The sequence below is a fragment of the Coregonus clupeaformis genome, chromosome 12 (genome assembly GCF_020615455.1).
Source record: "Coregonus clupeaformis isolate EN_2021a chromosome 12, ASM2061545v1, whole genome shotgun sequence".
Classification (NCBI taxonomy): domain Eukaryota; kingdom Metazoa; phylum Chordata; class Actinopteri; order Salmoniformes; family Salmonidae; genus Coregonus; species Coregonus clupeaformis.
This window is the reverse complement of record NC_059203.1, coordinates 34,538,821-34,564,944: the sequence shown is the minus strand read 5'-3', so window position 1 is coordinate 34,564,944 and position 26,124 is coordinate 34,538,821. Positions and strand designations below refer to the sequence as shown.

Genomic DNA, 26,124 nt, shown 5'->3' with positions numbered 1-26,124 from the left:
CTAAAGTCATGAAATTCGGTACATATATCCCTCTCCTCACAAGCAACAAATTTGACTCCGGGACCCATAAGGTCCGCTATTATGGATTTTCCGCCATTTAGAATTGTGTGAAAAACACTTAAAATGCTACTCTTCTGGCACTGAATGACCGATTGGAGTCTAGCTAACCCACACAATATCTCCGACACCACTGGCCCGATTTTGACAATACTTGGGTGAATGATGCATCTTGCCATAGAGATCCGACATTTACAAAATTACACTGATTGGCCCAAAGGGGCGCGGCATCATGGGGGACGACATGTTTACTGTTTCCTTGTTTTGATATAACAAGACTCACTAGGCTACATTTTGTCTTTGGAAATAAGCTGTGGGCACATACTAAAATGGCGGGTTGGACTGGAAAGTTCTCATTTTTGTGTTATTGGCCCTATACTATGAAGCATTGATCACTGATGTTGACATAATGTAGTAATACCTCAACTATGTAAAGTAGTAGTGCTCCAAACATCATAAAGTAGGAATTGTAAAGCTGTTATCTGTGATTTGAAAGACTCATTTGACCAACCTACTGACCGGTAGAATAGCAGCGCTAGTTAACAAACTCTCTGTCAAGGAAGAGATGTGAGCCGTAGAAAAACAAACACCAGACACAGTAGCAGGCAAAATTAGAACAGGAATAAGGAAACGTTGCATGACAATAAGCAGCCAACATGACAGAACCAGAAATATTACATTTCAGTCTGGTATAGCTGCATGTACCTCAGAGTTGGGGTCAATTACATTTAAATTCCAGTCAATTCAGGAAGTACACTGAAATTCCAATCCATTTAAAATTCTCTTCAATGCTTTTCAATGAGGAAAATTTGGAATTGGTATTTGGTTTACTGTATGAATTTACTGGAATGTTTTATGGAATTGGCCCCAACCCTTATGTACCTTTGCAATCCTGTGACATTATTAGCATATAGGTTGTAGGGGGCACCCTGATCATATATATACCTGTCTTTCTAAGCCAGGTGAAGAGTTACAGTAATATTTAACCTGACCTACAGTATGTTACGTAAGATATTCAAAGATAGCTACAGCCCTGTACCCTTTGTAACTCTAAACCTGACAAAATATCAAAGGTCAAATTTTGCTCTGAAGTGAAATGTACCTCACAAGCAATGCAAAGCAAATGTCAGCCTCCATGATCATGATTCATCACTAACGAAACCTCAAAACACCAAAAACCAGGCAGGCGCTTGAGTGGAACCCACAGGGCAAAAGGAAAGTTGACCGCCCAAAGAAGACATTGAGAAGGACGAATGAGGAAGAGATGAAGAAGGCAGGAACCACCTGGAATGAGATCAAGAAAACTGCAAAGAACAGAGTTTGCTGAAGATGCACCGCTGAAGCCCTTTGGAGCTGAAAGGAATAAATCAAGTAAGTCAGATCCATGAAAGTTTTAAATCCCAATGCAATATACTAAATCAAATTGACGGCCATGACAGTACTGTGTGTGTTTCAGCTTGTGACCATGGCACGCTCCCTTGACCTCTTGGATGACTTGGAGCAGGATCAGAAGAGCTGCCACAATGATCAGGTGCTGGAGCAAGAGAGGGGGATGAAAAGGTGGGTTTTTGTACTGCATTTATACAAACATTATAATCTCACTTTAACTACCTCTGACTAACACAAAAGCTCACACTCTTGTGTTCAGTTTTCCTGTCAGCCTGTAGCCTTAAAAACAGGACTTTTCTTAATGATGTCAAACTGAATGTGCAATTGTGGTTAAATCCCTCTCTCTCCCTCTCTAGTGAGTTGAGGGCTGGTCTAGTCTGTCCAGTGTGCGAACATGGGCTGAGAAACACAGTGTCTTTCATCTGCGGACACAGAGTGTGCAGACAGTGCATTGGCAGCTACAGGGACCAGCCTGGTCCATTAGGAGACCCTGCCTGTCCTCAGTGTGGAAAGAGATCCCGAACACATCCTGAATTGAACCTACATCCACAACAGCAATCTGTTGTTAGACAACAAGAGAATAAGACAGCGTCTTTATAAGAACAAACAGTTAATTTAAAAGTCGGCTAAGTTCATGGTCCGGATTCAATCCGATGCCGCATTGTAGCAGAATTGACAGTTAAAGGTATTTTCCGATTGAGCCAATATCTTCAGCGTTTCCTGTGAATGCCATCTCCGCGAACGCGTAAGATTGCCTGTAAAAGGTGCTTTGTCGACAGTGCTCTACGGATTGAATGCAGGCCCATCTAATGTGAGCTTCTGTTGGCAAGTGGAGTCTCATTTATTTTTGGTGTCAAAAAAGGCTACCTGTGTGCTGAGGAGCACAGACCAGCCCCTCTCCCAACCTTCATCGCAGCTCAGACTGGAGGCATTAACTCCAATTTAGGACGCTCCATGAACATCAATGTCACTCTGCAACCTCAGATGAAAGGTCAGTTGTGTGTTGCTGTTATGTACACTTTAAGTCACAGGGATGATGCCATTCAATCAAGTCACCCTGAGAACGGTACAGTCTTAAGCTCCATTGTGTTTTTCATTATATTTCCAGAGCACACATCACAGGCCCCACAAAGCAGTGATAAACAACAAGGGTGAGGAGCCAAAAATTAATCCTGGTTACTATTGTAACTGAATCATCTCATGTATTTGCATGTGTCTGTGTGTGTGTGCGCGAGCGCACAATTGTGGTTAAATCTCTCTCTATCCCTCTCTCTCTCTCTCTCTCTCTCTCTCTCTCTCTCTCCCTCTCTCTCTATCCCTCTCTCTCTATCTCTCTCTCTCTCTCCTCTCTCTCTCTCTCTCTCTCTCTCTCTCTCTCTCTCTCTCTCTCTCTCTCTCTCTCTCTCTCTCTCTCTCTCTCTTCAGTGAGTTGAGGGTCATCCATTATGCCAGCCCTCAGTGTACTGAGACCCAGAACACATTACGCACTACCACACAAACTTAGAGGACACAAATTGTGTTTCTCCCACATCTACTCATTATGCATTTAAATCAGCATTTGTATTTAAAAACAATATACTGTACCTTACATGTAATATGAACCTAACTGAAAAAAAACATTGAAGAGAAAAACTACTGAAAGAGGGATGACATTTCAATGAAAAACCAATAGCATTTTACCTTGTAGAGTAGCAAATGAATAAGAAGTCTGTACTACTATGGCTATCCCTGTAAAACAACACATTTCACTGCACCTATCTGGTGTATGTGACAATAAAACAGTACTTGTATTTTATTTTAGATGATTGTGATAAGTGTAGTAGTAGGGTACGTGTATATTAGATTGAGGGCGACATTAACGATAATGCTTTTGCACTATAAAAATGTCACCATGAAACGTTTATCTTCACTTATTGTGGCTTTTATATAACTTTTACTTTCAGTGGACAATGTGATGCAAAGAGTTAAAGAGGAGCATAAAGCCAGTCTGAAGGAGAAGTTTCAGTTTGTGTTTGAAGGCAACACAGACAATGGAACTCATCTCGAAAGGATCTACACAAAGCTGTACATCACAGGGGGAGAAAGTCAAGGGGTTAATGATGAACATGAAATGTGGCAGATTGAGAAAAGATCCGGGAGAAAAAAAGCACCAGACACTCCAATCAACTGCAATGACATCTTCAAACCCTTACTGGGACAAGAGAGACCCATCAGAACAGTAATGACGAAAGGCATCGCTGGAATCGGAAAAACGGTCTCAGTGCATAAGTTCATCCTAGACTGGGCAGAAAGAAAAGCCAATCAGGATGTAGATTTCATCTTTGTTCTTCCTTTCCGAGAGCTGAATTTGATCAAAGATGACCAGTACAGTCTTTCTGAACTTCTGAATGACTTCCACCCTGAACTTGCACCTCCCGAGTGGCGCAGTGGTCTAAGGCACTGCATTGCAGTGCTAGCTGTGCCACTAGAGATCCTGGTTCGAATCCAGGCTCTGTCGTAGCCGGCCGTGACCGGGAGACCCATGGGGCGGCGCACAATTGGCCCAGCGTCGTCCAGGGTAGGGGAGGGAATGGCCGGCAGGGATGTAGCTCAGTTGGTAGAGCATGGCGTTTGCAATGCCAGGGTTGTGGGTTCAATTCCCACGGGGGGACAGTATAAAAAAATATATAAAAATATGTATGTACTCACTAACTGTAAGTCGCTCTGGATAAGAGCGTCTGCTAAATGACTAAAATGTAAATGTAATAAAAGACACAAAGACATTTGCTGCTTGTAAAGTTCTGTTACAGTTTTTCTCCATTGGTTTGGCTCATTTCTTGAAACAGAAATTACATTCTCAAAACTCTAAGATCATTTGGCAAAACAGTCTTACAGTTCAGCACAACACTATAGCTCACTTGCAAAAGCTCATATCTCTCCTAAAACTGTTCACTCATGCTTCAAAACTAAATTCCTTTCCCATATAAGGAGTCAGTGCCACGAAAATGGCAAAGATCCTTCTCAATTGCTTTGGCTCATTTCTTGAAACAGACCGGACGTTCTCAACACTCTTGGTGCTTTAGCCAAAATAACGTGGATGGTTCGGCACAACACCATGGTTCACCTGCAAAAGCTCATACCTCTCCCAAAACAGTTCACGCATGTGTCAAAACTAAATTTCCTTCTCATTTAAACAGTCAGTGCCCCCCAAAATGCTTCGTCCCCTTTGGCATTGTGTAAGCACTGCAAGTCAAAATGTTTAGATGTTTTGTCACTATGGCAGAGGACCATTGAAATATCCCTCATGTCCACCTTTCAGTCTTAGCCCAGTCCTTCATTGACAATGGTTACTGTACTGTTTTTTGTCTAGCTAACAGAATACAATTGTGTATAAAACTGAAAAAAAATAAATAGGATTTTAGGGTAAGAGTAGCCTCCAAGGTTTGACATCACACATTGCACTCATACTGCCAAGGAAATTGTAACCATTATCATTCACACACATAAAGTAACTTCCATACATCAGAGTAAAAGAAAATGTATACAGCATAATATACTGTAATATAAACACACAAACAAAAAACAATGAAAATTATATGCAGCCTACAGTGCTGTAAATAAAGCTGGAGTTTCACAACTAACAGTTCTTCACTGGTCGCTGTCCTCACCCTCCTGGCCATCCACACGCTGCTGTCTGTCTGGCCACAGATTCTCGTCCACATCACAGCGTATATTCTCCCTTGCGATGCAACGAGGGAAGAAACGGCGTGCATGTCGCAACCATCCCCTACACTGATCTCCTGTAATATCCTCACACGCAGCGCCCATTGCATGGAGCAGGGACCTCTGATCTTGAGCCCGATGCTCATACACTCTCCACCTCCAAGCGGAGAAATACTCCTCAATAGGATTGAGGAAAGGAGAGTAAGGTGGTAGGAACACCATGACCATCCTTGGATGAGTAGTGAACCAGGCCCTGATGAGCGGGCCACGGTGGAAATTCACATTGTCCCATACAATGACATATTGTGGTAGGTGAGGCCCTACGAGACCGCTCTCATTTTCAGGGATCAAATCAACATGAAGGCGGTCCAAGAAGATGAGGAGCTTCTGTGTATTGTATGGGCCAAGACTGGGGATGTGAGTGGCCACACCATTCTCCGATATGGCAGCACACATAGTTATATTGCCCCCTCGCTGGCCTGGGACATCCACCATGGCCCGGTGGCCAATAATATTACGGCCACGTCTTCGGCCCTTGGCCAGGTTGAAGCCAGCTTCATCCACAAACACGAGGATGTGATGGGTCTCGTTTCCTTCCAATGCCATTATTCTCTACAATAGCGTAAAAAAAGAAAACATCAAATCAGTCATACAGAAGAGTCATACACTACAGTTACAGACAATTACATAGGAATGTTCTATGTTCTCCACAAGTTCAATATACTACTGGCCACTACTCCAGTGGTTCCAAACCTGGGGTACATGTACCCCCTATGCAGAGGTACTACAGGGGGTATTTGACAGAAAGGGGAGGGGGAAATCATCAATGACTAGACTTACTGAAATGTTACAGTAAAACCCACAGTATTAGATAGATTTACATGGGAGGCACTAATTGCAGCTCTTTGACCCCTTTTCTTATTGTATGTTATATTCTTCAAAATAAGGATTATAATGATAATTGCATCATACAGTAAGCTGCAGTTTTTAGGCGAAATGTTGAAGTCAGATAAATCAAATACTTCCATACCTGGATTACCTGGATACACAAATCAGGTAAAGTGGGTACTGAAGCCAAAAAAGTTTGGGAACCACTGCTTAATTGTAAAAATGTTATAATGATGGACAACCAGTAACTGACTTACATGTACATACTGGTACCGCAGCTCTTTCACTCTATCAGAGTTCCTCTCAAATGGTACCCTGTAAATTTGCTTCATTGTCATCTGATGCTTCTTCAATATCCGGTCTATTGTGGAGATGCTTATAGAGTTGACATTTTGGAATATGGCATTGTCTTGTAGGATTGCAGCGCGGATCTGTCTCAATGTGATGGCATTATTTGCCATCACCATGTTACAGATCTCTTGTTCTTGTTGTTCATTGAGAAGTTTTCCTCTGCCACCTGTGCAAGGTTGTCGTCCAATCCTAGATATAGAAGTCAAAGGACAACACTCCATTCGTAATGTATACCTTATGTATTCCTTACAGAATGAGTTACCTATGTAATTGTATTGTTGTTTTACTTACAGTAACTTTACCACAATTCTAATGCATCACTGCACAGTGACTGGAATACTACTGTAAACTGTATCATCAATACTGTAGAAAATAAACTATTCCATAGTTTATTTTCTCCAATGTTTTTCTTGTCATTTTTAGTATCATAACATCCCATTGAGGTAAGATATTACTGTAGGCCTATCACACACACACACTAAATGAATAGGTAAATATGTAAATAAATATATTTCTTGCTCTATGCACAGTGTCCTGTCCTATACAACATATAATTCCATCATTGACTGACTACATACCTGTTTTCCCTGCGAAAGGTTTGGATGATGGAGGAGACTGTTGAGCGAGGCACATTAGGCTGCACTCGGCGACCTGCCTCCGCCATTGTGAGGCCATGGTTGATGACATGGTCTATAATTGTGGCCCGAATTTCATCCGGGACAGCATGGTGTCTTCGTGCTCCTCGGCCTCTTCCCCCTATTCCACCACCACGCACCCTTACTCCTCCTCCTCCTCTTCTTCTTCTTCCTCTTCCTCGAGCAGGCAGTTGCCCTTGTTCATTTACTTGGCCAGGTGCCTCCATGTTCAGAAATTGTACTGGTCCTGCATGGTCAAGCTCTTTACATACATGTTTGGCAGCATTCACAGTCATGGACAGCACCTGTCAGGTAACTAAACATACTGTTTGATTGGTCATCTGAGATGTGTGAAACTCCTCCTTCGTTAGTCAAGTTCTAGTTTCACCTGACTGTCAATTGCTGTAATAAATTTATCAAATGTTCCAAGGGATTCATATATGGTATTCATGGTATTATGTTCTTGACTAATTTTGACAATTGAACAGACTATTGTGCATGTGATGACTTATACAATGAAATGACGCTGACACGTTTTTGGAGCGAACAACCATTAGACTGAGAATCAACAATCAGTTTAGATCAACAAGATCTATTCACTTGGAAATTGTGCTAAATGTAGGCTACCTGTACTTAATCATTTGCAAAGATGTACTGAGACATTGAGACATGTACTTAGACATTTGCAATTTGATGAAATGAATGAGAAATTCAATTCTGTTGTGAACAATTGCCAAGTGGTTTGGAGGTTTGTCCATGTAGTTTTGAGAATGTAATTTCTGTTTCAAGAAATGAGCCAAACCAATGGAGAAAAACTGTAATATAATTGATGGTCTGGATGAAAGCCAACTTGAATTGGATTTCCATAAAAACAAGAGGGTGACTGATGTTACAAAGACATCATCAGTGGATGTGTTGCTTACTATCACTATCAAGGGTAATTTGCTTCCCAAAGCTCTCCTCTGGATCACCTCCTGACCAGCAGCAGCCAATCAGATTCCCTGTAAGTGCATCAACCAGGTGACAGAAGTACGAGGATTCAATGACCCACAGAAAGAGGAATATTTCAGGAAAATAATCAGTGATGAGAACCTTGCCAGAAGAATCATCTCACACCTTACAACATCAAGGAGTTGCTACATCATGTGCCACATACTAGTCTTCTGTTGGATTTCTGCCCAAGTCCTTGAAGAATCGCTGATGACAAATGAGATTGGAGAGATCCCTACAACTCTGACTGAGATGTACTCTCACTTCCTACTCATTCAGACAAACCTGGCAAATGAAAAGTATCTGGGGCAAAATGAGAGAGATGCACAGAAGATCTTGGAATCAAGGAAAGACTTCTGAAATTGGGAGGCTAGCATTTGAGCACCTGGAGAAAGGCAATCGCATGTTCTATGAGAAGGACCTGAATGAGTATGGCATTGATGTCAGTGAAGCTGCAGTGTACTGTGGGTGGTGCACAGACATCTTTAAAGAAGAGTCTGTATTGTACAAAAATAAGGTCTACTGCTTTGTGCATCTGAGTGTCCATGAGTTTTTTGCTGCTCTGTACGTGTTCCACTGTTGTGTGACCAAGAACGTCAAGGAGCTGGAGCCTTTCCTGGAAAATGTGCCAAAAGAATGCCCCTTGGATGAGCTTCCCTTGCACAGGCTTCTGCAGATGATAGTTGTTAAAGCCTTGCAGAGTAAGAATGGACACCTGGACCTGTTTCTCCGCTTCCTTGTTGGCATCTGACTGGAGGCTACTCAGAAACTCTTGCCAGGCCTCTTGCCACAAAGTGAGAACGGTTCTGAATCTGTTGAGAAAATGAGGACATATTTTAGAGATCAGGATATTGTAGGGGATTACTCACCCGAAAGATACATCAATATTCTCCAGTGCTTGACTGAGATGAAAGACAATTCAGTACAAGAGGACATTCTAAAGTACCTTAAGTCAGAAAATCATGCAGAAACTGAACTGTCACCTGCTCATTGCTCAGCACTGGCCTACATGTTTGAAATGTCAGACGAGGTGCTGGATGAGTTTGACGTGAAAGGATACAACAGGGCATTATGGGTGATCTGAGACTGCTTCCAGTTGTGAGGTACTACAGAAAGGCAATGCAAGTATTAATCCAGTATTCACATGTCACACAATCAGATTTTACCATAAATTGACATTTTTGCTATAGTGAGAGCCTTTCTGATACCTCTAGTTGTTAGTAGCACTGGGTTTTCATTTGTCAATGGCTTACAGTTACCTGGTAAATCAAAATAATACTCAAAGGTAGACTCAGCAATAGATGCAGAAAGTAAACAGCATAGTGGGTCAATTTCCGCAACAACTAAGAGCATTGAAGCGTGAGGCTCAACTTCTCAGCTGTTTTGGTCACATGGTTACCACGCTGTGAACAGTGTGAAGCGAACCTGTGCACATGCGCAGATACTGTGTGTGCTGCTCGTGGAAACGTTATTTCGCTGAGTCTACCTTCAATACAGCAGTTAAGCGACCCTGACATACACTACATCACAAGCTAAATTAGTTGTATTTTCTCTATTTCTGCAGATTATCTGGCATTGTACTCTCAAATGAGTGCTTCAAATTACTGGCCTCCATTCTCCAATTTGCAGACTCACCCCTGAGAGACCTGGACCTGAGTAACAATGCCTTTGATGATTACAAAGAGATGTTATTCTTTGCTGGATTAAAACCTCCAAATTGTAAACTGGAAACACTGAGGTCAGTTCTTTTGGAGGGGTCCAAGTATGATATCATGACAACAACCCAAAGATTGACTCTAACAAGCTGTTCAACAAGGTTTAAAATTGAGCGTGGGTTTTGGGCATTAATACTGCGGTATGTAACTTTGTGGGTGACCCGACCAAATTCACATTGAAATGTGAATTATAGATCTGATTCTCATTGAAAGCATGTCTAAGAAGCTGTAGAGCTCTTCTATGTGCGCTATTTCCATGCTTCCCATTCTTAAGTTTCGTTTTTGCTTCTTTTACTTTCGGCTAAAAATACATAATATTTGGTTATTGAAAATATATTTCACAGCGGTTTAGATGGTACAATGATTCTCTATACTACATATTGCTTGTTTTGTCACATAAACTGAAATTAGGCTAACTATTCAAATTTTAGCAACCAGGAAATAGCGGCGCGAATTCTGCATATTGCACCTTTAAGTAATGGGCACACATACAGAAATTAAATGTTGTTTTTATAATGCTTTATGTTCAGCTTCACTTCACACAGATGCTTTCTATGCTGAAAGAGTTTCTTCAATCAAACAATAAATAAATAGAATAAGACAAACTGTTTTAACCAATTGATGTCTTTGTAGACTCTCTGGCTGTAAACTCACTGAACCATCTTGTGCAACTTTGATTACTGCTCTAATGCCAGTGAGCCCAGACGCAATCGGTGAGTTTAATTTTGGATAAAAAGTATTGCCTGATGCATGCCTTGTACACTTAGTGTGCACTGATTGACATGAATGTACCTTTGTTTGCTTTTTTGTAAGGATAGTTCATCCTCAATCATTTGAGTACTTTCTTGTATTACCACAGGGGGCATAGAATTGACCAATTAGGCCTTCAAAGGCCTGGACCTGAGTTTCAACAGTGAATGATTCAGGAGTGGAGGTGCTCTCTGCTAGACTGGACAAGCCACACTGTAAATTGGAAAAACTGAGGTCAGAACTATTGTGATTTTGTTTTCACTTTTTTCTTGTTACTCAGCTTGTTAGAGGTCCTAGCACATCATGTATTTGTTTTATTATTATTCTGGTAGTTCCTTCCTTCCAGACAATATCTCAACAAGAGATTTGTAAAAAGTTGTATAATTTGGCAGGATGGTAGAACCCATCAAGATTAACTATGGTGCCAAATTTGGGACAGGCATCACGTTTGACCTACAGCTCCCCCAGAATATTGCCCCTGCGACCTATAACATCCACCATGATGGATTTTCCGCCATCTTGGAATTTAGGAAAAATCGTTATGAATCTTCTTCTCATGAACCGCTTCCCAGATTGACACCACATTTGATATGTATACTCATTGTACTAGTCCCTAAATGCTTTGCAAAGAATATGATGGTATGTCAAAAAATTGCAGCTTGACAAGCCAATTAAATTCTGACAAAGGTTTCTCAAAATTCCAATGGCTACAATCATGCTACTTTGGTCAATCAGCTTAAATCTCATGTTGATGGAAAGTATGACCTTGAAGGTATATACCAAGTTTGGTGTTGATATCAACAACACCAACAAAAAGCATTCAAAGCATGGCCTTTGCTCTCATCTATATTTAAAGTGGCAATATGTAACTTTTTGGGCGACCCTGACCAAATTCACATAGAAATGTGAGTTATAGATGTATCATTCTACTTGAAAGCAAGTCTAAGAAGCGGTAGATCTGTTCTATGTGTGATATTTCTATGCTTCCCATTCTTAAGTTTTGTTTTTGCGTCTTTTACTTTCGGTTTTGTACACCAGCTTCAAACAGCTGAAAATACAATATTTTTGGTTATAGAAAATATAATTCACAGCGGTTTAGATGGTACCATCATTCTCTACACTATACTATCTTATTTTGTTACATAAACTGAAATTAGGTGAACTATTAGAGTTTTAGCAACCAGGAAATGGCGGAGTGATTTCTGCATAGTGCAACTTTAATATTTTGTTATATCTTGCTTCTTGTATTTTTGTATTGTTGTGTTGAGAAAACGATGCTAATTATGCTGTGAGAACAAGGAAATCCACTGACTCTGTACTTTGATTATAAAGGTTTATTATATCAAAGGATTCCAGCGTCAATTTACAGACATCTGCCGATATCTGGAGAATAACCGGCTCCAATCTCTAATATGTTTTTCTCCCCGTCCTTTGTCCCAAACCATAGTATATATCCTATGTAACCTGATATGGGTGTTTTCCCCTACAGACCAATCCCAGGACTCCACCTAACAGACTTCCTCTGCTTTAGGGTGCCCCTATAGAACTACTCTCCAGATGCTCCCTTAAGCTGAGTCAACATCCTCTAAGACCATTTGCAACCATTAGCAAAGTCATAAATTGTCCAGATACCACAGTATCTTTGTTTCACATTTAGGATGAGTCAGTGTTTTCTGACAGAGACATGTTACACATTGGCCACAGTTCTCAGCTCAAACTCTTCTCCCCTGAGAGAGTTAGATGTGAGTAACAATGACCTGCAGGATTCGGGATTGAAGCTGCTTTCTGCTGGACTGGAGAATCCACACTGTTAACTGGAGATACTGAGGTGAGAAATACATAGGTGGGCAAAGTAGAGATGGCTAAATTTTCAATAATTAAAAATACATTTAAATATATGTGTTATACATTTCAATTGAATTGTAAATATCAGGCTTTGAAGGCCCTGACGGTATGCCACTGGACTAGCTGTGCTTACATAACTGTATTCAACCTCCAGCAGTCCTGTTGTAAAATCATGATGACCTCTCGCTGTAGGCTGTCATTCTGTGGTATCACAGAGGAAAGCTGTGCTTCTCTGGCTTCTGTTCTGAGTTCTAACCCCTCCCACCTGAGAGAGGTGGACCTGAGCTTCAATCACCCAGGACACTCAGGAGTGAAGCTGCTCTCTGCTAGACTGGAGGATCCACACTGTAGATTGGATAAACTAAAGTTTGTATGATAACTGTGCAAAATGTGTCTTAGGTCCCACTCTCCTCAATCACTGCCCAAGTCTAGTACCTAAGCAAGGGTTGTTACACTACAAGCAGTGTGTCTGTCACTAACTTAATGTACACTGCTCAAAAAAATAAAGGGAACACTAAAATAACACATCCTAGATCTGAATGAATGAAATAATCTTATTAAATACTTTTTTCTTTACATAGTTGAATGTGCTGACAACAAAATCACACAAAAATTATCAATGGAAATCAAATGTATCAACCCATGGAGGTCTGGATTTGGAGTCACCCTCAAAATTAAAGTGGAAAACCACACTACAGGCTGATCCAACTTTGATGTAATGTCCTTAAAACAAGTCAAAATGAGGCTCAGTAGTGTGTATGGCCTCCACCTGCCTGTATGACCTCCCTACAATGCCTGGGCATGCTCCTGATGAGGTGGCGGTTGGTCTCCTGAGGGATCTCCTCCCAGACCTGGACTAAAGCATCCGCCAACTCCTGGACAGTCTGTGGTGCAACGTGGCGTTGGTGGATGGAGCGAGACATGATGTCCCAGATGTGCTCAATTGGATTCAGGTCTGGGGAACGGGCGGGCCAGTCCATAGCATCAATGCCTTCCTCTTGCAGGAACTGCTGACACACTCCAGCCACATGAGGTCTAGCATTGTCTTGCATTAGGAGGAACCCAGGGCCAACCACACCAGCAAATGGTCTCACAAGGGGTCTGAGGATCTCATCTCGGTACCTAATGGCAGTCAGGCTACCTCTGGCGAGCACATGGAGGGCTGTGCGGCCCCCCAAAGAACTGCCACCCCACACCATGACTGACCCACCGCCAAACCGGTCATGCTGGAGGATGTTGCTGGCAGCAGAATGTTCTCCACGGCGTCTCCAGACTCTGTCACGTCTGTCACATGTGCTCAGTGTGAACCTGCTTTCATCTGTGAAGAGCACAGGGCACCAGTGGCGAATTTGCCAATCTTGGTGTTCTCTGGCAAATGCCAAACGTCCTGCACGGTGTTGGGCTGTAAGCACAACCCCCACCTGTGGACGTCGGGCCCTCATACCACCCTCATGGAGTCTGTTTCTGACCGTTTGAGCAGACACATGCACATTTGTGGCCTGCTGGAGGTCATTATGCAGGGCTCTGGCAGTGCTCCTCCTGCTCCTCCTTGCACAAAGGCGGAGGTAGCAGTCCTGCTGCTGGGTTGTTGCCCTCCTACGGCCTCCTCCACGTCTCCTGATGTACTGGCCTGTCTCCTGGTAGCACCTCCATGCTCTGGACACTACGCTGACAGACACAGCAAACCTTCTTGCCACAGCTCGCATTGATGTGCCATCCTGGATGAGCTGCACTACCTGAGCCACTTGTGTGGGTTGTAGACTCCGTCTCATGCTACCACTAGAGTGAAAGCACCACCAGCATTCAAAAGTGACCAAAACATCAGCCAGGAAGCATAGGAACTGAGAAGTGGTCTGTGGTCACCACCTGCAAAACCAGTCCTTTATTGGGGGTGTCTTGCTAATTGCCTATAATTTCCACCTGTTGTCCCCGATTGCTCAGTTTGGTGGTTCCAAACTTATTCCATTTAAGAATGATGGAGACCACTGTGTTCTTGGGGACCTTCAATGTTGCAGACATTGTTTGGTACCCTTCCCCAAAATTGTGCCTCCACACAATCCTGTCTCAGAGCTCTACGGACAATTCCTTTGACCGCATGGCTTGGTTTTTGCTCTATTTTGTCTATTCCATTTGCACAACAGCATGTGAAATTTATTGTCAATCAGTGTTGCTTCCTAAGTGGACAGTTTGATTTCACAGAAGTGTGATTGACTTGGAGTTACATTGTGTTGTTTAAGTGTTCCCTTTATTTTTTTGAGCAGTGTAGAAGAGACAAAAGCATGGATTCGCTTTTCTGCATCGTTTTTGGACAAAAACTTTTGCGATGTTACGAAGATGGTATCCCTGAGCCATGGTACCATGGAATCGGTACATCAAAAATCTCTTCCCAACTATTTTGCAATCTGTATGGCACAGCTGTCAACATCCTGGTCCTCAAATGAAACTGGTATACTTTCCTATTTATGCTATTTTTATTACTGTCTTGATCCTTTATATTGGGCAGACAGACCAGTTCCCTACCTCCTCCCACCGCCACCTGCCTCCTCCATTTTTGGGGTAATGCTGTAATCAATTGGTTGTAATCTTGGATTGAGCAGACCTTCCCATACAATTCTGATAACTCCATGAAAGACACAACTCTACCATTCAAATGTACAATATAATTTAAAAACAAAAATATTTCCCATAAATACAGGTCTTTTATCAACCAGCACATTTGAGTTCAGCCATAATATTTGTTGTAATATTTGTTCTATCTTTTCATGGGGAGGAAATTGTAGCCAGCTCTGCAATGTTTGTTTGAAAAAGAGATACTTTGAAAAAAATATCATTTTCAATTAATCGAAAATGAGACATGGCAATCTGCAAAAAGGCCATTTTTAAACAATGGATGAGCTTTTCTTTGTAATCTACTTGAGAAACATTTAGGGTTCAAGTAAAACTTTTGAATAAGTAATGCTTTTAGAGAGAGGTTTAGTGCTTTTATATATAATAATCTCAACCCACCCAATTCATATTCATTATATAGATAGGCACGCTTTATCTTGTCTGGTTTAGCATTCCAGATAAAGCAAAATATTTTCTGCTCATATGATTTGAAAAACGAATCATCAGGAGTAGGCAGCGCCATAAGTGAGTAAACTGAGATATGTTTCTCATGGTCTGAGAGTCCTTTAGGTGCCTTTTGGCAAACTCCAAGCGGGCCGTAATGTGCCTTTTTACTGAGGAGTGGCTTCCGTCTGGCCACTCTACCATAAAGGCCTGATTGGTGGAGTGCTGCAGAGATGGTTGTCCTTCTGGAAGGTTCTCCCATCTCCACAGAAGAACTCTAGAGCTTTGTCAGAGTGACCATCACGTTCTTGGTCACCTCCCTGACCAAGGCCCTTCTCTCCCGATTGCTCAGTTTGGCCGGGCAGCCAGCTCTAGGAAGAGTCTTGGTGGTTCCAAACTTATTCCATTTAAGAATGATGGAGACCACTGTGTTCTTGGGGACCTTCAATGTTGCAGACATTGTTTGGTACCCTTCCCCAAAACTGTGCCTCCACACAATCCTGTCTCGGAGTTCTACGGACAATTCCTTTGACCGCATGGCTTGGTTTTTGCTCTATTTTGTCTATTCCATTTGCACAGCAGCATGTGAAATTTATTGTCAATCAGTGTTGCTTCCTAAGTGGACAGTTTGATTTCATAGAAGTGTGATTGACTTGGAGTTACATTGTGTTGTTTAAGTGTTCCCTTTATTTTTTTGAGCAGTGCATATTCCTTTGTCTCTCACACAGTTTGACCCAAAATGAAGAGTTGTGGTTAAAACCGCAGCTGCTTAAAAAGTGTAAGTGACTTTGCTAATGATATTGCAATTTAATCTAATTGCTATTAACCCACTGCTTCTGATACAATTCTCTGACTGCTCTTAGTTGTGCAGATGTCACTGAGGTCACACTAGACCCAAACACAGCAAACATAAATATCTCACTGACTGAGGAGAACAGAAAGGGGACATGGGTGGAAGAGGAACAGCCATATCCTGATGACCCATGGAGATTTGAGGATATGTCACAGGTGCTGTGTAGAGAACCTCTTACCAAACGCCATTACTGGGAGGCAGATTTGATTGGGAAGTGTGATATAGGAGTGGCATATAAAAGTATCAGCAGGTGGGGAGATGGAAAGGATTGTAAACTGGGAAGCAATGACAAGTCTTGGTGTATATACTTCGAAGAAGATAACTGTTACCTTGCCTTCCACAATAATAAGGAGATTAATATTCTTGACCCAACCCCCAGACCCGAACCCCAGAGAGTAGGAGTGTATCTGGACTGGCCAGATGGCACTCTGTCCTTCTACAGCGTCTCCTCTGACGCCATGACCCACCTGTACACATTCCAGGCCACATTCACTGAGCCCCTCTACCCAGCTTTTGGTGTTTTACATAACTCTTCAGTGTCCCTTGTGGTTACCAGCAGTCCAGTGCCAGCTGAGAATCCCATTTAGTATTGAATTAAGTAGAATTCCCTATGTTGGATGACAGTGCTTAAGCCGAAACAGGATCAGGCTTCTTTCAATTTTGGACTGTTTTGTTCTGGAAACCATTTGCCAGGATCCTCATGGCACCGATTTTTTTTCACTGTGTGCAATTTAAAAATTCTAATAAAATCTGACTTTCACTTTTACTTGAGTAATTTTCTATTATGGTATCTTTACTTTTACTCAAGTATGACAATTGGGTACTTCTTCCACCACTGGCCATTGCTGTGGTGGGAGAGAGAAGGGCGCCTGTAGCCTATCTCTCACAGAATTAGAATGAGATTAACTTTTTATGATCTCTCTCCCACTCTCTGCTCTGATAAACATGACATGAGCCTGCAACTGTCATCTCTCCAGCGTTGTACTTCATAAGTTATTCCCTTATAGAATCATAGCCGCGGCCAAATAAATTGAAATGCATTTGCCAAAGTTATAGAATGACTGCTGTCTGTTCAGAAATAAATAAAATAATTCAGAAGACTACACTAAGAGTAAGCCTATAATTTAGCCACAGAGGATCAATAGTTTATTTAAAAAATAAACCCTAGCTGTTGATTGTGTGTAGCCCAATCACAAGGCATGCCTAATGTAGGGAATGCGCGGCAAATGTCATTGAGCAGCATGCAGCAAAAACAGTCCTTGCGCAACATTTAAAATATAATCGCGGGAAAACACAGGTTGGAAAGCAAATGGATTCTGCTGAAAAGAGAAGACTAATATGTGTAGGCAACCAAATATGTTTGACAAAGTAAAACAAGAGAGAGATAGGCTTTTGGCATGAGCGCATCTCCATCGCTGGTGAGTGAGCTGAGCATCATTGGGTGAGTCTGAAACTTTCCTATATGTCTCCACACACCCAGGCCTATTGGGAATTGATGGATTCAAGACAAGGTCGTTTTTATTGATGTCAGATTCTCAGTTTGTCAGTGTCAAAGTAGCCTGTCATTTCGATCATGTGTGAGGTATTAAAAAATCCAGTCCTCTAAAATTAATGTAGAATCACATGAAATGCATTTATAAAAGGCCTAAAAGGCTTTTAAAAAATCCCCATGTGTGCAAGTTCTGGAAGTGCCTCTACTCTATTGCTCTATGCCAGCACACAAAAGCGATGATAATACATGCAATGCTTTATTATAAAGTTTAGTTTTTTTCATGCATTCTGGTACCTCAGAGCCCCCCATGTCACCCCCCTCTCGGCTCCAAAATTTAGCACTTTTGGAGGATATTTTCACTGCTTTTTCTATTACATTTTCATGACAAAATTGAAGGGGGCATTGTTTTTTTATCACTGACAGTTAGAATAAAAACGTTTGGTTGTTGTTGTTGCAGTCAGAAACATAATGAATGAAATTGTAATTATGTGGATTTAATCTAATAGTTGTTTGACTTTGAATGTGACAGATTTAGGCCTATGTATTTTAATTTCCCTATGATTTGTACATATTTAAGTTTGTAATTAAATATGTATGTAAAGCACTAGTTCTTCTGTCTGATTATGTCAAAGCTGATTAAATTACAATGCACAAAGATTTGTTTAAATTGATTGAAAGACACTTCTATTCGAATTATCCCCTTAATTTCAAGTACATTTTTACATTTTAGTCATTTAGCAGACGCTCTTACCCAGAGCGATTTACAGTTAGTGAGTGCATACATTTTTCATACTGGCAATGTGTGAACAGTGATGAATTGCAGAAGCTATCTCCCATTGACATCAGTCATTAAAAGTCATTTGAAATAATAGTATAGAATACAATTTGAATGACTGATTTTAATGAATGACATTCGAATCAGATTAAGCTAAAAACGTATTAGTAAAGATTGTATTTATTTGCAGATCTATAGGTATATAATCTCCATTGCAATCATTTGGATAAAGCCCATGATAAACCTCGCTCGCAGCATCCTTTCCATCTTCTCAGGCCCGCCCAGCTGAGCTCATCATTCACCAATCAACAGGTGGCGCACGACATGAGGCAAAATTCTTGAATCTCGCGATACAAAGTCGACCCCACGGTATTTCAGTCATGTGGCCGCGTGTTGAAAACTAAAAAAGTCTCTCTACAGTCGTTTAGCAGAGGAAAGGACACGCATTGAGTGTCGTGGCAGAGATCGTGCAAATATGGTAAGATATTTTGGTATTTTTTGCAAGTTTCAGAATTTAAAATACCAACAAATAACTCATGAGTAAACATGCTTTGGGAAATACGATTTTTGTTGTCAAATTTTCATGACATTTAGAAAAGCTGAACTAACGTTAGCTTGCCCAACTAGCTAACTCAGTTATATGGCATATATATTCAATTTCAGTGTGGAAAGGTGACGAGTTAGCAAGTTAATGGTTACAAAAACGTGCATGACTTATCATATCTGAATAAAACATTTACTGCATGCAATTGGCGTTATATTTCAAATTGAGACGGTCGTTACCGTTCTCAGCAAAGATTGGAAATGTGTTGGCAACCTCACGACTAGGCCTCAGTCTCGTTGAAAAGCCAGATTTGCGAAAGGAAAGCATAAATGTGATTTAATGAACATATTTAACATAGATATTGATAACAAAGCATCATTTGATTAACATTTGCGATACCAGTTAAGCGAACTGCGTAGTACGTAAATGCGTACTGCGTGTTGGTCTCCACAACAAGTGGTGAAGGTAGTCTTGGTGAGCGATTTTTGGCACGCAAATTCATATAGGTTCACATAAGTAAAAAAAATAAATCTACACTAAACAAAAATAAACGCAACATGTAAACAATTTGTAATAAATAAAGCCCTTTTGTGGGGATCGCGTTATCAAAATTTGACTGCGTCTATAATATATATATGAACTGAGTTGCACGGTCCTCAGGTATATGCAAGCAGTGCGTTATTGCCCAAGCTCCATCCTTTTTTGCGTGGTTCGCTACTTGCATTGTGATTTCATTAGTTTGTCATTGTGTTTTCAGTGTATAATATGTGGCTAACATTTTAACCTGATGTGTCTTCCGCAGGTGCTGTTGCACGTGCTCTTCGAGCATGCAGCAGGGTATGCGCTTTGTCGTCAAGGAGGTGGAAGAAATTGGCATGCTTTTGCCACCGGTACGAATAACCACTTATCCAAATATGCTAACATTTTTATTAGGATTTACCCATATTTGATGAAAGTTGAGCCAAGCTAATAATTACCCATATTCCACAGGTTGAAGACTGCGTTCTAAACATTGGGAAATTCCATGGTATGGTGAGCTTAGCTGCTTTCTTCCCATTCAAGTCTGCTCAGGCTGCGCTAGAAAATATTAACGCCATATCAGAAGGTGAGTTGCTTTAATTTACTCCGTTGTAGTCCTTGCTCAGATGTAATGATGTATCAAAAATCTGTCAATCCACTGAATCACTGTGCTGACACCTATCATCAAACCTGAACATCTGGGCCTGGCTATCTTTATAATACCAGATGGCATTAGGCAGTATGTATGTTTCAACACACCCCCAACTGATTTGTTATTTGTAGTGTATTATACATTTCAATCTTTCCTCATGACACCCCGACTTGTTTCAGGTGTGGTCCACGCTGACCTGAAGCTGTTTCTGGAGACTAACCTGCCCGTAGGGGGTAAGAAGAAGGTGATGCCAAGATAGGGGGAGCTCTGCAGGAGGAGCTTGGCTTGTCTATCCAGACTGGTGGAGTGGTGTCAGAGAAACTGAGAGGTGAGGACTAACCTGGACTACAGTGGGGGGGGGGTTGTCATCTCGTCTTTTATGTTGTAACTTGTGTGTAGGTGGCGATACCTGGCCTGTGGTGATGTCAAGATAATCAACCCCTGACCCTCGTGATGGTTTATACTGAAAATCTGAACAGCCGCCAGGGCCAATGACCTAGGGTCGTGAAAGTGCCTCCACCGTGCATACTCACCGTCACTACCCATCTCTCCCCTGAAGGTGTGCGTCTCCACTTCCACTCCCGGGTGAAGGGGCTGACTGCCCAGGCTGCCTCCAAGGCCCAGCTGGGTCTGGGCCACAGCTACTCCAGAGCCAAGGTCAAGTTCAACGTCAACAGGTCTGACAACATGATCATCCAGTCCATCGCCCTCCTGGACCAGCTGGACAAGGACATCAACACATTCTCCATGCGTGTGCGGTACGTACAGCTGCTGTGAATGTAAAGTCTCCCTCAGGGTACGTAGTAGTAGACCCAACAACCATCCACTCGACAGTCTTGCTAACGGGACCAAATGATGTTTATACCAAATCTGTCAATCCCCTGAACTCTTTATGTTGAGTGTTCCATCGGTGCTGACAGTCCCGCAGTATAAATGTCAGGTATGCCCTCAACCTGGTTGAGACTATCCTAACATTTCAAAACTTCTGCTCGCCCCTCCCCCTCTGGTTTATAGTGAGTGGTATGGCTACCACTTCCCAGAGCTGATCAAGATAGTGACTGACAACTCTACGTACTGCAAGATGGCCCAGCTGATCGGCAACAGAAAGGAGCTGAGCGAGGAGAGCCTGGAGGAGGTGGTGATGGACGGTGCCAAGGCCCAGGCTGTCCTGGAGGCATCCCGCAGCTCCATGGGTCAGTAGCCACACCACACAGTATATTATACACTCTTATAAAACCAACCCCTTTTTTGCCCATCTAGGACTTTTCAAGTGTCCTATATGACCAACACAGAGGGGAAGAGTATGATAGTTCTCTCATAAACCTGTGGTGTGTGCTCAAATCCTCACTGCGGATCCTGTCGGGAGATACAGAACATATATTTCAGTCATCTTCCCTTGTCTTCAAAGTTGAGATGTTTGTACAATGAATGCCCGTGTCTGGGTATCGAGACTTCCGCTGAAACTGTTCTCCCCTGGCTTTCTGTAGGCATGGACATCTCTCCCATCGACCTGATCAACATTGAGAGGTTCTCCAACCGTGTAGTCTCGCTAGCTGCCTACAGGCTGGAGCTCCAGGAGTACCTGCGCTCTAAGATGAGCCAGGTGGCCCCCAACCTGGCTGCACTCATAGGAGATGTGGTGCGTAGTAATTAGATTCAGCAACTGTCCAATCTACATACTCTTCCTCACGGGACCGAATGATGTTTATACCAAATCTGTCAATCCCCTGAATTCTTTGTGTTGAGGCTTCCATCGGTGCTGACAGTCCCTGACACCTCATAGCTCATGGTGAAATGTTCATCGGCCAACCTCTTGACGTGGTGTTTCTTCCTTCTCCAGGTGGGAGCACGTCTGATCTCCCACGCTGGCAGCCTGACCAACCTGGCCAAGTACCCAGCCTCCACCGTGCAGATCCTGGGCGCTGAGAAGGCCCTGTTCAGGTACTGGGGCACCCACTCCCTGCTGGGGAAACAGGCGGCTACTGTGATGGCAGGGCTGGGGCTAAGCAGAGAAGGGTGATTGAGGGGGTGACCCCCTCAGAGTGATCCCTCTCCCTTACGCACCCCCACAGTCTGAGCAGCCGCCCAGTGCACAGAGGTAGATACTGTGACTCCGACATGCCATACTCAACCAATAAATGATTGCGCAGAAGAATCAACAATTAACTGTTGGAACATCTGTTTCCAAAGCGAAGTTCACTTTCACTGGAAACCCAAAATCCATTCCCCACACACAGGGCTCTGAAGACCCGTGGCAACACTCCTAAGTATGGCCTCATCTTCCACTCGACCTTCATCGGCCGTGCTGCTGCCAAGAACAAAGGGCGTATCTCCCGTTACCTCGCCAACAAGTGCACAATTGCCTCACGAATTGATGCCTTCTCTGGTGAGTGTTAACATTGCTCGGGCCTAGTAGATAAAGGTGCTCAATTGTGTCCTGTTTATTATGACCCTTCTGGATTATTTGCAATGATGTTCTTATTTTTCGTCAACAGTAAGCCACCTCTGGGTGGATGATGGTGATTAGCTAAATACTGAGCAAAGCCTTGGTCTCGTGACTATTGGTGCCCCCTGCTGGCTAACGGTGGTATTGACATTTCATCACCATCCCTCTGACAGAGGTGCCCACCTGTGTGTTTGGTGACAAGCTGCGTGACCAGGTGGAGGAGCGCCTGTCGTTCTACGAGACGGGCGAGGCACCTCGCAAGAACCTGGATGTCATGAAAGAGGCTGTGATACAGGTGAGCTATGACACTGACATGGGATTCATCTTGTGTTTGTGAGCATGCTTTTACAGGGTTCGTACGGTCATCAAAATCCCGGAAAAGTAATGGAATTTTAAAATTGTGATTTCCAGGCCTAGAAGGGTTTTAGAAAATTATAAATATCTGAAGCATAATACATTTTATTTGTAATTTTAGGCGCAGTTGTAAAATATTTTATCAAAAATCAACATCAGCCAGGATAAGTTGCCTGGCTGGGCTGATGAGACAGTGGATTTCGCAGTCAGGTGGAACAGAGTAAATGAGCATTTTAACGTCGTAGATTTAGGCAGTGGCAACTTGTTGGAATGTGCTTTTAACCAATCAGCATTCAGGATTAGACCCACCCCGTTGTATACTTGTGCGCATCATCTGCATGTGTGGGAGACGAGTGGGCCGTTGCTCAAGTAGAGGGAGACAGTCCGACATTGCTGCAGCAGGTATGCCTAGTTTATTAAAATATGATGGAGAACAGACTAATAACTAGGTAGCCAATTCAAAACATTGTACCCACTAGATAACTGTTAAGCTATTAAGAGCATGTAGTAATGTTGTCATGTTCCAAAACTTTCCGCTGACACTCAAATAAGGCCATACAAACTTGATTTTACTTTTTTTTGAACAATTTAATTTACATTATTTGACGACACATTCACTTTGCCATTGTATTAGTTGGGATTCGGTTCAATCGCAGTAAATCAAATCATATGAAACAATTTGATTTGCTATAGCCTTTCATTTGGATTATGTGGCTTCAACTTGTTTTGTAGATACACCAAGTTGATTGGGGCTTCCAATGTATGGGACATTGCAACTCAATAGATGCTAGTCAGCCTGCAAAGTAAACACTTCTAAGGCAGCTAAGATAAATGCCCAAACTAAAATGTAAATTTCCTATGGGCTTGCTTCAGCTGAATACAAAGATTTGTAGCCTACCAAAGCCATTTGATCTTTGATATATTGAATGAGACATATTGGTTGCAATGTTATACAGCCATGGTGGTCAACCATCCTCCAGTAGCGCTAATGACAATGCAGGCTTTTATTCCAGTCCCCTTCGAACAAACCACATTTTAGAAATTAGCTGCTCAACCAGACCTTGATAAACTGGCTCTGTTTGAGCAGGGCTTGATCAAAAGCCTCTCCAGATTGAGGGTTGGCCATGTGTTATACATTTGCCTAACAGGTATTGTGGGGGGTTAAGTGCCTTGCACAATGACAGATGGTACATGGGATCAGAGAGCTGCCTCCCAGTGTCAATACCACATTACGTGTACGTTTTTTAATACGTTGGTCATGGAAGTTTGGTTTCAAGTCATCTGTCAATGTGTATGTACCCTGTGTTTAGAACTCTTTCCTTGTAGATGTTTAGCTAACCTGCTGTGAGTGATGACGACACTTTCCCCGACTCAAACGTGGGGGGTTTAACTGATTTAATGAGCCTGACACAGCACTGAAGCGCATCAGTGCCACTAGCAGCTAGTCTTCTAGAAGTGTTAGATGTTTAACCATGCTGTTTGGCTTACCACTCCAAAGCAGGAGAGGTGGCAGCTGAGATAAAGATCAAATTGGAGAAAAAGGAGAAGAAACGTAGGAAGCAGGAGAAGAAGCTGGCAGCCCTTTCCACAGGCGATGAAGATGTATGTATTGGTTCAGCACAGCATGTTTTGATTTGGAATTTGACCCTTCCACATGGTCCTGTCTCAGTGTACGACATGCTAAATTAACTTTACTCCGAACCATTGGCTGGTCTCCTACAGTAGACCAAATCACTGAAGTGAGTCGGACATTACAACTCTTGTCATACTGAAATGAACTTAAGCCATGGAGCAATTATGCAACATCCTAATGTGTTTCTGTTTATGGTTTTAGGCTAATGGTGAGAACGGAGACGGTGATCGTTGTGGTAAAGAAGCATGCAGCAGAGGCTGTCCAAATGGAGGAAGAGGCTCCAGCAGCAGAGAACGGAGACCCCATAGCCAAGAAGAAAAATAAACGAAAGAGTGAGGCAATGGTGGTGGCCCCAGAAACACCCCAGACTGAGAAGAAAAAGAAAAAATATGCCGACTAGAGGATTCTAGAGTTTTTTGTGTGTGATTATGACCAGTGTTTGTCTGAATTTTATACTTTCCCTTCCTTAGCCTCAACGCACTTTACACTGAAAGTCAATATTCGGCTCAGTGCCTTGACGTTAATGTAATCCCATCCCTTTTATGTAAATATGTCAATTTTCTCTATCAAATCTGTTCACCGTCAACTTGCTTCCAACCATTTTTAAACCAAAGATCATATACGTTACCTACCTGCTGTGTCTGAAATATACTGAACAAAAATATAAAACTTAACATGTAACATCTTGGTCCCATGTTTCATCAGCTGAAATAAAAGTTTGCAGAAATGTTACATACACACAAAGCTAGTTTCACTCAAATTTTGTGCACAAATTTGTTTACGTCCATGCTAGTGAGCATTTCTAATGTATCCACCTGACAGGTGTCGCATATCCAGAAGCTGATTAAACGGAATTATTATTACACAGATGCACCTTGTGCTTTGGACAATAAAAGGCCGCTCTAAAATGTAGTGTCACAACACAATGTCAAGTTTTGAGGGAGTGTGCAATTGGCATGCTGACTGCAGGAATGTCCCCCAGAGAATTTAATGTTCATTTCTCTACCATAAGCCACCTCTGACATTTTTGAGAATTTGGCAGTATGTCCAACTGGCCTCCTCTGCAGACCACGTGTATCCACGCCAGCCCAGGACCTCCACGATTGTGAGACCAGCTACCCGGACAGCTGATGAAACTGGGTTTGCGCAACCGAATAATTTCTACAGAAACTGTTAAAACAGTCTCAGTAAAGCTAATTTGCGTTCTCGTCCTCACGGGGGTCTTGACCGGACTGCAGTTCAGCGTCATAATTGACTAAAGTGGGAAAATGCACACCTTCCATGTGCTCTTCACGGATTAATTCTGGTTTCGGGCAGACAAGCGGTTTCCGGATGTCAACGTTGTGAACAGTGCCCCATGGTGGGGTTATGGTATGGGCAGACAATGTTCATTGAATTAAGCAAATCAAGTCCCTGCTTGCTTATCCTTGATGGTTGCGGAGTAGACAATTCCTGAAGGGAACTTTATTGATCTTTGAATATC

General features: G+C 42.4%; 1 protein-coding gene, 2 non-coding genes and 1 pseudogene across 3 annotated transcripts; all 4 read left to right on the top strand.

The window, feature by feature from the left end:
- The first annotated feature begins 1,522 nt into the window (after positions 1-1,522).
- On the top strand, positions 1,523-16,813 carry LOC121578446 (annotated as a pseudogene).
- A 3,051-nt stretch (positions 16,814-19,864) lies between these two features.
- On the top strand, positions 19,865-25,041 carry LOC121578445 (nucleolar protein 56). Its single transcript, XM_045224112.1, has 10 exons — positions 19,865-19,927; positions 20,028-20,142; positions 20,388-20,441; positions 20,768-20,966; positions 21,223-21,401; positions 21,696-21,847; positions 22,049-22,149; positions 22,446-22,594; positions 22,828-22,987; positions 24,843-25,041. The coding sequence occupies exons 1-10, from the start codon at positions 19,865-19,867 to the stop codon at positions 25,039-25,041; spliced, it is 1,371 nt and encodes a 456-aa protein (XP_045080047.1).
- LOC121578839 lies at positions 21,457-21,582 on the top strand. The gene has a single exon (XR_006002840.1). It is a non-coding gene; the product is annotated as a small nucleolar RNA SNORA26 (small nucleolar RNA).
- Positions 24,352-24,419, top strand: LOC121578838. The gene has a single exon (XR_006002839.1). It is a non-coding gene; the product is annotated as a small nucleolar RNA SNORD57 (small nucleolar RNA).
- Positions 25,042-26,124: the final 1,083 nt, after the last annotated feature.

Coding starts and splice junctions, on each gene's coding strand:
- LOC121578445 (XM_045224112.1), top strand. CDS start 19,865: ATGCAGCAGGGTATGCGCTTTGTCGTCAAGGAGGTGGAAGAAATTGGC. Junction 20,442..20,767: donor GACTAACCTGCCCGTAGGGG/GTAAGAAGAAGG, acceptor TCTCCCCTGAAG/GTGTGCGTCTCCACTTCCAC. Junction 22,150..22,445: donor GCTGAGAAGGCCCTGTTCAG/GTACTGGGGCAC, acceptor CCCCACACACAG/GGCTCTGAAGACCCGTGGCA.